Source organism: Dipodomys spectabilis, unplaced genomic scaffold (assembly GCF_019054845.1).
Source record: "Dipodomys spectabilis isolate Male_0828 unplaced genomic scaffold, ASM1905484v1 ptg000163l, whole genome shotgun sequence".
Taxonomy (NCBI): domain Eukaryota; kingdom Metazoa; phylum Chordata; class Mammalia; order Rodentia; family Heteromyidae; genus Dipodomys; species Dipodomys spectabilis.
Genome location: NW_024870840.1, coordinates 11,576,534 through 11,587,215, shown reverse-complemented (window position 1 = coordinate 11,587,215; position 10,682 = coordinate 11,576,534). Strand labels below are relative to the sequence as shown.

General features: G+C 42.0%; 1 protein-coding gene across 6 annotated transcripts in view; it reads left to right on the top strand.

The window, feature by feature from the left end:
* The first annotated feature begins 2,581 nt into the window (after positions 1-2,581).
* The window catches only part of Anks1b (ankyrin repeat and sterile alpha motif domain containing 1B), a 946,206-nt gene continuing 938,105 nt past the window's right edge, over positions 2,582-10,682 (top strand). For all 6 annotated transcript variants that reach the window (XM_042693313.1, XM_042693310.1, XM_042693314.1 and 3 more), the window contains exon 1: positions 2,582-2,715. In XM_042693313.1, the coding sequence (XP_042549247.1) occupies positions 2,582-2,715 (134 nt within the window). The remainder of the gene's footprint in view (positions 2,716-10,682) is intronic.

Sequence of the window (10,682 nt, the reverse complement as noted above, 5' to 3'; positions counted from 1 at the left end):
AGCTGAGAACACTGAACTCCATTTCCTTTTTTTCCTTTTTGTGGTACTGCTGTTTTAAGTCAGGGCCTGCTGCTTTGTGTTTTACCACTTGAGCCACACCACCAGCCTTTTTAAGGCTTATTTTTCAGGTAAGATATATGTGTGCTGTCTGGCAGGCCCCTGGATGGCATACAATCATTTTACCTATATTTGCTTCTGGAGGTGGGGATAAAGGTAGATTCACACTGTGAATCACCATGACTGATTCGTTTGTTGCTGACTTTTGCTTGGGCTGACCTCTAACTTAGATCTTCCCAGTCTTTGCTTCCTGAATAGTTAGAGAAACTATTTCTGAAGGTGAAATGATACCTGATGAAAATGGTACCTATTTCATAAAATTGTTAAAGTTGAGAAAAAGATAAGGAAAACTCATGGTGTGTTTTCTGATACATAGTGATGGCTCATCAAATCTGCAAATAAGCATTACCTGTCTGTCTTAAATGTTTTCCATGGGAACAGAAAGGTGGATTGGGAAGAGTATGGGCTTCTGAGTCAGCCAGTTGCCTATGAGGCATACTGAGAATTTCAATTAACGGTTTGAGCCACTGCTTCTTTATTTATGAAACGAATATATAGTAATAATATCCAGTTCACTGGATCGTTGTAAGCTAAGTGCCTATTATGGCCCTTTCCTACCAATTGATTATCAACAAGTTAACATTTATGAAGCCTACTCTGAGGACAAGGCAGAGCACAAAGTGTCACTGGAGGTTTCTAGAGAAAATAAGCACATGTTCTCCACCATAGCTAGGGAGATCCATCTAAATAAACAAAATCAAGCCAACCACACACAATGAATTGCAGATGATATATGCAAATTAAAGTAGCTGTCTCATCTGTACCCATTTATATTTTTCCTAGGGTGAATGTGGAGGGATTTTCAATGAGAACCCCGTTTCCTGGTATTTTTACAAGTCAGCAGATCTCCAAAGCCCAATTAAAATAGACTAATTAAAGATCTTAAAGACAACAACAGCAATACCCCAAACAGGTGCAGTCACAAACTGCTCAGTGACTTAGCAGCTAAAACCTCTTATCCCTAACCAAAGGCAGATACCTCCGACTACCTTGGAGAGGTAAAGCCAGAGAGTGTGAAACCCAGTGGTTTGAACAGAAGCAGCAGCAGAGGGGCCGGTTCTCAGCATCAGCAGCCTGCCCATCACTGCACCTGAGAACTTTCCTCAAATCTCCTGACCGACCCCGGGCGTGGCACCGGGCCACCAGGCCTGCAGAACTGCAGTATTCACACAGTTAAAACTCTTCCAAGGGGACCAAAGGAAGGGGAGGGGGGAAAAGAGGGGGAGAGGACAAGGGAGAGGAGAAAGGAAGAGGTAGGAGGGAAGAGAGAGAGCCCGCCCACGCAAAGGAAGTTAATACGGTGCCGACGCCCCGCCCCCAGGGCCCCGCCCCTCCGCCAATCCCCGCCCCTCCGCCAATCCCCGCCCCTCCGCCAATCCCCGCCCCTCCAAGGCCCCGCCCCCTCCCTGCCCCCTATCCTCTCGGGACGGACCGCGGGCGGCCCCTGCCCGCGTTCACCCCCCTTTCCCCCCAGCCCCGCGTTCCAGGCCTCAGCGCCGCCGCCGCCCTTGGCACGCGCCCGCCGCGGCTTGTCCGCACCACCCTGCTTCGGCTGGGGCTACAGCCTCCCGAGCCTCCGTTGCCGTCGCCGCCGCCGCGCTCCTCCCCGCTGCGGGCCGCGGACGCCACCGCCGCCGCGTAACCGCCGATCCAGCCGGGCGCGGAAGCTGAGGCGAGCTCGGGGCCGGCGCGAGCGCGCGCGCACGGGCCGCTGTCACCACAGCCGCGGTGGTTCGTGGCGCTCGGGTTCCAGCGAGGACGGTCTCCGCCTGCTCCTCCGCCCGCCTTCGTCCTCAGTCCCCGGCCTTCCTCAGCCCTCGGTCCTCCTCAGTCCTCCGTCCGCTTCAGTCCGCGGTCCTCCTCAGTCCTGCGTCCGCTTCAGTCTCGGTCCTCCTCAGCCCTCGGTCCTGAGTCCTCCTCCCTCCTCAGTCCTCTGCCCGCCTCAGTCCCCCGTCCTCCTCTCCCCTCCGTCCTCCTCCCTCCTCGGTCCTCCTCAGTCCTTCGCCTGCTTCAGTCTCCAGCCTTCCTCCGTCCTCGGTTCACCTCAGTCCTCGGTCCTCCCCGGTCGTCGGTCCTCTCAGTCCTCACCGCCCTCCTCTCCTCGCTCCTCAAAAGCACGCCACCCCCGCCCGGTCCCCACCCCCCGACGCCCCACCCGCGGGAACGAGGCCTGGGGAACTCAGGGGAGTGGCTGAGGGACGCGTCGCGGCTCGGCCAGCCCCTCTCCCAAGACATGGTCTGAACCCCATTGTAAGAGCTGCGCCCCCGAAGAGGAGGAAGAGGAGAGCGAGGTGTTTCCTGCGTGGGGTGGGGTGGGGGGGCTGCAGGGATTCTCGGAAGCTCGTGCATTATTTAGGGTGGGGCGGGGAGGGCCCTGGCTTTTGAGGAGTGGGGTGGGGGGTGGGCGGGGAGGACCCGTGGAGGGAAAAGACCCTGCTTTTGGTGGGGGAGTCGGTGAGAGACTATGGGGAAGGACCAGGAGCTGCTGGAAGCTGCTCGCACTGGAAATGTGGCTCTGGTGGAGAAACTCCTGTCTGGCAGGAAAGGAGGGATCCTGGGCGGTGGATCCGGCCCCCTGCCCCTGTCTAATCTGCTAAGGTAAGGACGGGCACTGGCATCCCCTCCGGGGGTGGCACACCTCGTTGTGCATTGTGATGGATACGTCCTCCTCCTTCCCCTCACCTGGTGGCAGCCAGCGATTCATTCTTAAATTAGGAAAACAGACTGTGTAGGGAGAGGAGGAACGAGCCTCCAGATTAGACGAATGCCTTCGATTTTTTTTAAATCTTTTTTTTTTTTTTTTTAGTAATGTTAAAATAGCCTTCTATCAATGCATCAGTCAGCTACTTTTCTCTGAGCTGTGGTGCAGAACTTGGACATGTACTAGTGTTGCTTGAAGAGAACCAGCATTCCACCTGCTCTCCATCACTGTTGATATATTTGCAGTTTCCAGGACTGCCTCCCCCACTTTCCCCTTTTTTGGTCTATTTAAATGAAATTGATAGAGGAGCTGTTGCGTGCATGCAATTATCCTGCTGAAAGCCACAGCCTTGTATTCTCTTGCAGAAGGCATTTGCTGGGTTGTGGGGTTATGATCCTACAAAATGAAGAAAGAGAACCTTCTGAGGAGGTGTCAGAGAGGAAGAGTGTGTAAAACTTGATGAGGCAGGTTAGACAGCCCCAGCAGTACTTTCAGTCACCTGGATGTAGCTGAGAGAAACTCAGGATGCAGGATGCCAGGTGGGGATTGGCATGGTGTGCATGGAATCTGGTAGAGGCCCTTTAATGTGAAACATGTTGCAGGTGAGACGGATGTTGCTTGGAGAATCTAAGGTGACATTTAAGAAAAATGTCAAGGTCTTTATTCAGCAGGTAGCACCTCAGAAATAGCAGGGTTGATTTGCATAGTGGAGAAACTATTAACCTACAAGTTGAATTGGACAAATGAAATCAGTTGGGAGGGAGGAAGCTTGAAGAGTACTCACTAGATAAAATCCAGGGAAAGCTCTTTAGGTTTTTTTTTTTTTGTAGCTATTAAATTCGTCAATATTTTAGTATTTTTGAAGGTATCAATATCTCCATATCTTCTTAAAACACATTTTAAGAAATCTAATTATTTAAAAGCCCGTGATTATCTTTAAGTAAAAATATTCGGTGTTACTCTTGTTAAGTGTTTAATATGAACTTTTGAGTGATACTGTGCTTTTCACACAAGGTCTCATAGCTTGTAGTGGTCCACCAGCCGTGTGAATACTTACAATACTTAAAAGGGAACTAAATCTAGTTGGAAAATAGTTGATGGGATTTAAGATAGCTCCATATTTGTTATCCATACTTGCTGACAGTGGCATTTTATTGAAATGACAATTCACTTTAGAATAATGGTTTTTTATGGGACATTTTCCCAACATATCTCAGAAGTGCTGGCATTTGTGTGTACTCTTGTTAAATAATTTTTATTTTTAAATACAATGAGGGCATACACATTTCAGACTATGGTTCTGCCGGTTACTCTTAGTCACAGGTCATTTGTAGAAAAGCAGTTTATCTAGTTGTAGTTTGGTGAAATGTATTTTCCAGCAGATCCATTAGTTATAAAAATGATTGTGGTTACATGCTGCAAATTTGTAAAAAATTGATTCCTTTGTAAAAACATTAAAGATTTCTTAGAGCCCAGTGAGAAATTCAGTTAATTTCATTGAGACAAATGGTATTCTTAAAAAGACTGATAGAACTCAAAGGCAAACTTCTTTTATATACTTCTTTTCCAGCTGTGATATATATGTATGTGTGTGTGTGTATATATATATGTGTGTGTGTGTGTATATATATGTATACACATATATATATATATTTAAAAAAGGGTAGCTGTTAAACCTTAGGAATAACACACAAGTTAAAGTTAATAAATATTAAAGTACCAAAATTGTGACCTACATTGTACATCTCAACATAAGAGTTTTTCTTTTTCTTTTTTTTGTGCTGGTTAAAAGCTGCTGTAGTAGCTCTAAAACAAGAATGCACATAGAAAACAAACCCAAAGACATATGACTTAGAATAGTTTGGACTAAGTTGTGAAAATCACAAAACCAGTAACCTTCAAACCTGTATTTATCTCTACTGAATAAACTACTAAAACTGTCTTTGAAGAAAACAAGAGTTGAAATTATGTTTTTTGGCCCTTTGCACAAAATGAAATTTCTAAGGGGGCACATTTTATTTCACTATCACTTTGTTTCATGAATGATTGTCATCAGAAGTTTACTTATGGGATAGGGAAAATGTGTCCTTTCCATCAAACATAATAACACTGAAATATTTTAGTATTTTGGAGTGAATTCTTGAATAGATCTGGCACTTTTCTCTACTTGTTTATTACTTATGTAGTGTAGTCCTAGTGTCAGTCTTCCTAAATACTTATGTGTCACATTTCATTCAGTAGTTAAATCAACCTTAAAAGGTCGATCCTCTTTTCACAGATGAAGGACTAAAGAAATGACTAAAGATTAACAGCATGTCCAAACTCATGCCAAGGATTTGAAATTCAATGATTCCAATTTACTTTACTAGATCTTTAAATTTTTTTACAAAGTACATAGTTAATTTAGGTAGTCCAACCTAAACATTTTTTTCTTGCAAATAATAATTACATTAAAAGACTCAAACTTTTCTTGAATAAAGTTATTTCTTGACTGCTCTTGGAGGGTTCACTAGATAAGAACTTGTCAGAAGATGCTTTTAATTGTTTATTGTCTACTGTGTGACCAATGGCTATATAATTGTGGAATTTAGTATGCCTAAGTGACAGTTTTTAATAAGAAATTAGAACACTTTAAATATAAAAAAACTTTACTGTCCTTTTTATAGAGTGGAAGTAATAATAGTACATACCAAATAGAGTTGTTATAAGTATTAAAGTTTAAAGTAAAAGATATAAAGCATGGAGCATATTCAACATCTCATGTAGCTCAAAAGCACATGAAACTATCTGACTATAATTTTTGATGATAATTCAACTTTGTTGTTGATTATCATATCATTGTCCAGTGTGTGTAGGTGGGAGTCAACCAGATCTGTTCAGATGCCTGTATGCAGGCATGCACCTGCACACATGAATATATGCAGGCATTCACACTTACGGATGGACCGGGAATGACATGTAGTCAGGTCACCCCTTTACCTGGAGTTAGAGGCTAGTACCAGAACCTCCTCTGCAGCCATTCCTGATTCCAAGTCTGCCTGTGACTCAGTGGCTCAGAATCTCTTGGTAGTCCTTTATAGCTGTTGGGTATTGGGCTCTGCTCCCAGACTATCTAACCCAATTGGTCCTGGTAGGGCCAGGGTGACACTTAAGGCTCTGATTACTAAAGATTTGCTTTATGTTAAATTGGGAGTGATTCCTTAGTAAGTTTTCCATTAAGAATCAGTCTTCAAATAGGGGCCTTTAATCCATTTTCTTACCTGGTACAAGAATTTTCTCAGCCCTTTCCAGTGAGTTTTTCCAAACTCTTATTAAGTCTTCCAGTGAGCCAAATCATTCCATTTTTGATAGTTCTGATTATTAAAAACATTGTCTTTATCAAGCTGAAATGCACCTTTTGGCGTTTCCAGCAGTTGGTACTAGATTGACTTTGGGTCAATACAAAGTCCTCTAATTTACCTGCCAGGACTATTCTTCAAGTGCAGGCATTCCAACTATTGAAATATGATGCAATAAAATTATTACCACCTTATTATTGATTTAGGATCTTGATACAGGTCAAGATTTTTGAGCCACAAAATAGTGTTGGTTGTCACTGAGCATGTAGTCAATAACAGCTTCCAGGCATTTCTTTTTTCTTTTTTCTTTTGGGAGGGGGTCCAGTCGTGGGGCCTGAACTCTGGGTCTGAGCGCTGTCCCTCATCTCTTCAGCTCAAGGCTAGCACTCTACCACTTGAGCCACAGCGCCACTTCCGGCTTTTTTCTTTTTGCTTATGTGGTGCTGAGGAATCGAACCCAGGACCTCAGGCATGCAAGGCAAGCGCTCTACCACTGAGCCACCTTCCCAGCCCCCAGGCATTTTTTTTCTTAATGACCTGTGAAGCTGTAATTCCCCCATCTGATACTTGTAAAAGTGTTAAACTTAAATAATTCCTATTATTTTATCTTATTTTGGTCTATATTTGTAATCTATGTAGATCTTCTCGACTCTTGAGTCTTTTTTTTTTTTTAGCATATTAACCTCTTTTCATCATCTGTAGATTTAATAAGCATGCTTTATAACTGAAATCTGATACACCATAATATATCCCTAAAGAACCTCTCTTCAGCTTAGTATAAATTTAAAAGTGGCAATCTTTATACTTGATATTTGTCTCTATTGAAGCCACTTAATAGACCTATCAGTCAATTGCTTTTGCATTATACCCATGAGAATTAGTGAGGTATTTTATTCATTGTCTTAAATCATGCCATATTCTGTTTACATTTCTTTGATCTAGCCTTTCACTTGTAAGTCTGTAAATTCTATCCAAATCAAGCTGCTTTTCTTGCAGCTTGTTTCTGAAACCTGAGCCGCTAGTAATTCTAAATTTTGATGGAAACCCTTTCAATATCCTTTTGCATCTAATTCTTCTGGGTTTGGATCTTTAACACTCATTTTAAACAGCTAAGTGTCTTTTATGATTGCTCTGTTTGGATCTTCAGTAATCTCCTTATTTGTTTATCCTTAGTTAGAAAATGATTCCTGATAGGGAAGACAGAAATAAAATAGAAATTCTGAAGGGTAAGATTCCTTGCATTATTGATATGGAAAGTACTTTTATGATCTGAAACCACAGTTTTGTACTGTCAAAGCTTAAGGTTACATTAGCAAACTATTCCATCTCTCTCTCTCCCTCTCTTTTTTACCTGAGAAGTATATTTTTCTTTTGTGTTTTTTTTTCACCACCTTACCATTCCTTTTCATCCTTAAAGAAATTTGAACTCTAGTTGGGTGTGCTCATGCCTGTAATCTTAGATACTCAAGACTCTGAGGTCTGAGGATTGAAATTCGAAGCCAGCCTGGGCAGGATACTCTTACTGCCAATACCACCAAAAAGCCAGAAGTGGAACTGTAGCTCAAGTGGTAGAGGGTTGGCCCTGAGCAAAGAAACTCAGGGAGAGCATTCAAGTTCTGAGTTCAAGCCCTTAGGACAGGTACAACAACAAACAAACAAAAACCTTTTGAAATCTTACCTCATTTGGCACAACTACCTTTTATACCAAATAACATTTAAGATAGAATATTAATTACTTGTATTTCAATAAAGCAATAAAATACTTTAGATTTACTTGGTTTTCTTGATGTGTCAAAGAGTTGAGTACTATATAAAGGATATTTTGTAAATTGTTGTTGAACATAAAGGGTTCATTCATTTTTTTTGGCGGGGGAGGGGGGAATTGCTGGTCCTGGGACTTGAACTCAGGGCCTGGGCACTGTCCCTGGTCATTTTTGCTCAAGGCTAGTTGAACCACAGCTCCATTTTCAGCTTTTGTTTTTTGGTAGTTAATTGGAGGTAAAGGGGTTCACAGACTTTCCTGTCTGGTCTGGCTTGCACTATGACCTCAAATCTCAGCTTTATTAGTAGATAGGATTGCAAGTATGAATCATTGGGCCCTGCCAGGGGTTCATTCTTAAGCTCAACATGACAACTAGTGATTAATAAAAAGTGACTAGAAAAAAAGTATGGTCACCAAGACATATAGACCAGAGACACCTTACAAATGTTTCAGATTTAGATTTAATTCATGAACTTTTCTGCCAAGTACAAGGAGATAAGAAGCAACTAGAAATAAGAAGCATTGTAATTTTCAGTACTGTTTGGGCAATTGTAGTTACCGGGACTCTGACAGAAGAAACACTTTCATGGAAGCTGCATTGAGTAAATGGAATAAAATCACAAACAGAGCAGTTAAGCCTCATGAAAATGTTGTATCTATAAAAATAGTCAAGTTGCAAGTGGGTTATCTATTTTAGATAGTAATGATGTTTGAGGCAGTGATTACACCATTATGTTGAGGGAGCTGTGTCTGCCAGAGAACAGTGCCAGCTGCATGATGGGAAGTAAGGAAAAAGGAGCAGGAATTTTGGTACTGACCTCTTTCTCTGCTGAGATGAGTTTTGAGCTCTGTTTAAAACTGTGAGAATATAATGCCACAGTGAACTAGCACAGTCAGCTAGTGACTACTATTCACCCTGTTGATTGTTGTATTTATTTTTGTTCCTGTCCTGGGGCTTGAACTCAGGGCATGGGTACTGTCCCTGAGCTTTTTTGCTCTAGGCTGTCACTGTATCACTTGAACCATAGCTCTACTTCTGGCTATTTTTGGTGCTTAGAGGTGAGAGTCTCACAGACTTTCTTGTGTGGGTTGACTTCAAAATGTGGTTTGTGATTCATAGATCTCAGCCTTCTGAGTAGCTAAAATTACAGGTGTGAGCCACAGTCACCCAGCTTATCATGATGTTCCCTTTCCCTTTCCTCTCCTTTTCTTTCCTTCTTTTCTTGTTGTAAATCAAATTCAGGGCCTCATGCATGCTAGGCAAGGGTCTTACTATTGAACTACATACCCAATTCCTTCTAACGATGCACTGCACATTTTATGTGTGTGTTTCAGTGATTTTATTATTTGGCATGGTAAGGTGGAACAACTCTTTACTGACATCAACACAGAGGTATACAGTATTCAGTGTGTGTCTGTTGACTAAAGCAATTAGCATCTCAGATGACAGTAAACAGATCAGCTGTACACCGAAATACTTTTATAGATTTGAGGTAATTTGGAAAATTCTTTCAAAGATCCTGTTACAGAACATTCTCCCTAGTAACTAGAAATTGAAAGTGACTATAATACAAATCAAAGACTAATTTCAACCCAGGGAACTTGAAAGTATTTAACATTTAATACATTTTGGTATATCTTCGGTTTCCAGCTTAAACACATTGCGGGATAGTTTTAGTTAATTAAAATATGATGAATTTGATTACTCATATGTTGATATGAGAGAATATTATATTGAACAATCAGGACCTGAACTAGGACATGGCTCACATGGTACCATACTTAGCAAGTCCAAGACCCTGGGTTCAAGCCCTATTACCCATCCCACATACAACATAAAACATATAAAGACCCGTGAAAGATAAAGGACCCCTTGGTGTATAGTGTATATGATGGCATGGTTTTATAAACCACATTGGCAGGCGAGGCATAATGACAGTCGAAATCCAGTGAATCTTTTGTGTGTAATATATAGTTAAACTTATGAGCCTGGTGCTGGTGGCTCATACCTGTAATCCTAGCTACTCAGGAAGCTGAGACCTGAGGATTGCGGTTCAAAGCCAGCCTGGGCAGGAAAGTCCATGAGACTCTTATCTCCAATAAACCACTCAGAAACCCAGAAATAGCCCAGTGGCTCAAATGGTAGAGCGCTAACCTTGAGCTGAAGAGCTGAGGGACAGCGTTCAGGCCCAAAATTCAAGACCCATGACAGACAAAAAAAAAAAATCGTTTTTTATCAGTAGGAGAGCTAGTGAATTTTACATTTCTGTTAAACTCGGGTGAGAGTTGACATTGTTTTGTGGATCAAAAAATATAATCAGGGAGCTGGGATGTACTCAGTGGCAGAGCACTTGCCCAGCAAGCACAACATCCTGGGTTCAATCCCAGTACCAAAAAAGAAAAGGCAAAAAAAGTACAATTAAAAAATATGCTCAAAGGATAAATTTATTTTGTTCAGGAGTGTTCATCTCTGTATCTGATTCTTAAGAACAGTGATTTTTTTCTAAATGAAGTGACATGTCTTCCTGAGTCTAACTATAAAATGGAACTTTAATATATGTGTGCTGTAGAGTTATTTGAATTATTTTATGTTGTGAGAGTAGCTTTATTTAAAATGTTTAACCATGCCTAGTTAAGTTAGATAAAGCTAAAAATCTGCCTAGATTGTTTGGTCAAATTGGCTGAATGGTTGTGGGCCTAAACAGGCAACTACATTTCCTGATGTCTGTTCCATGTTTCTGTTCCCCATACCATGTTTTCCTTA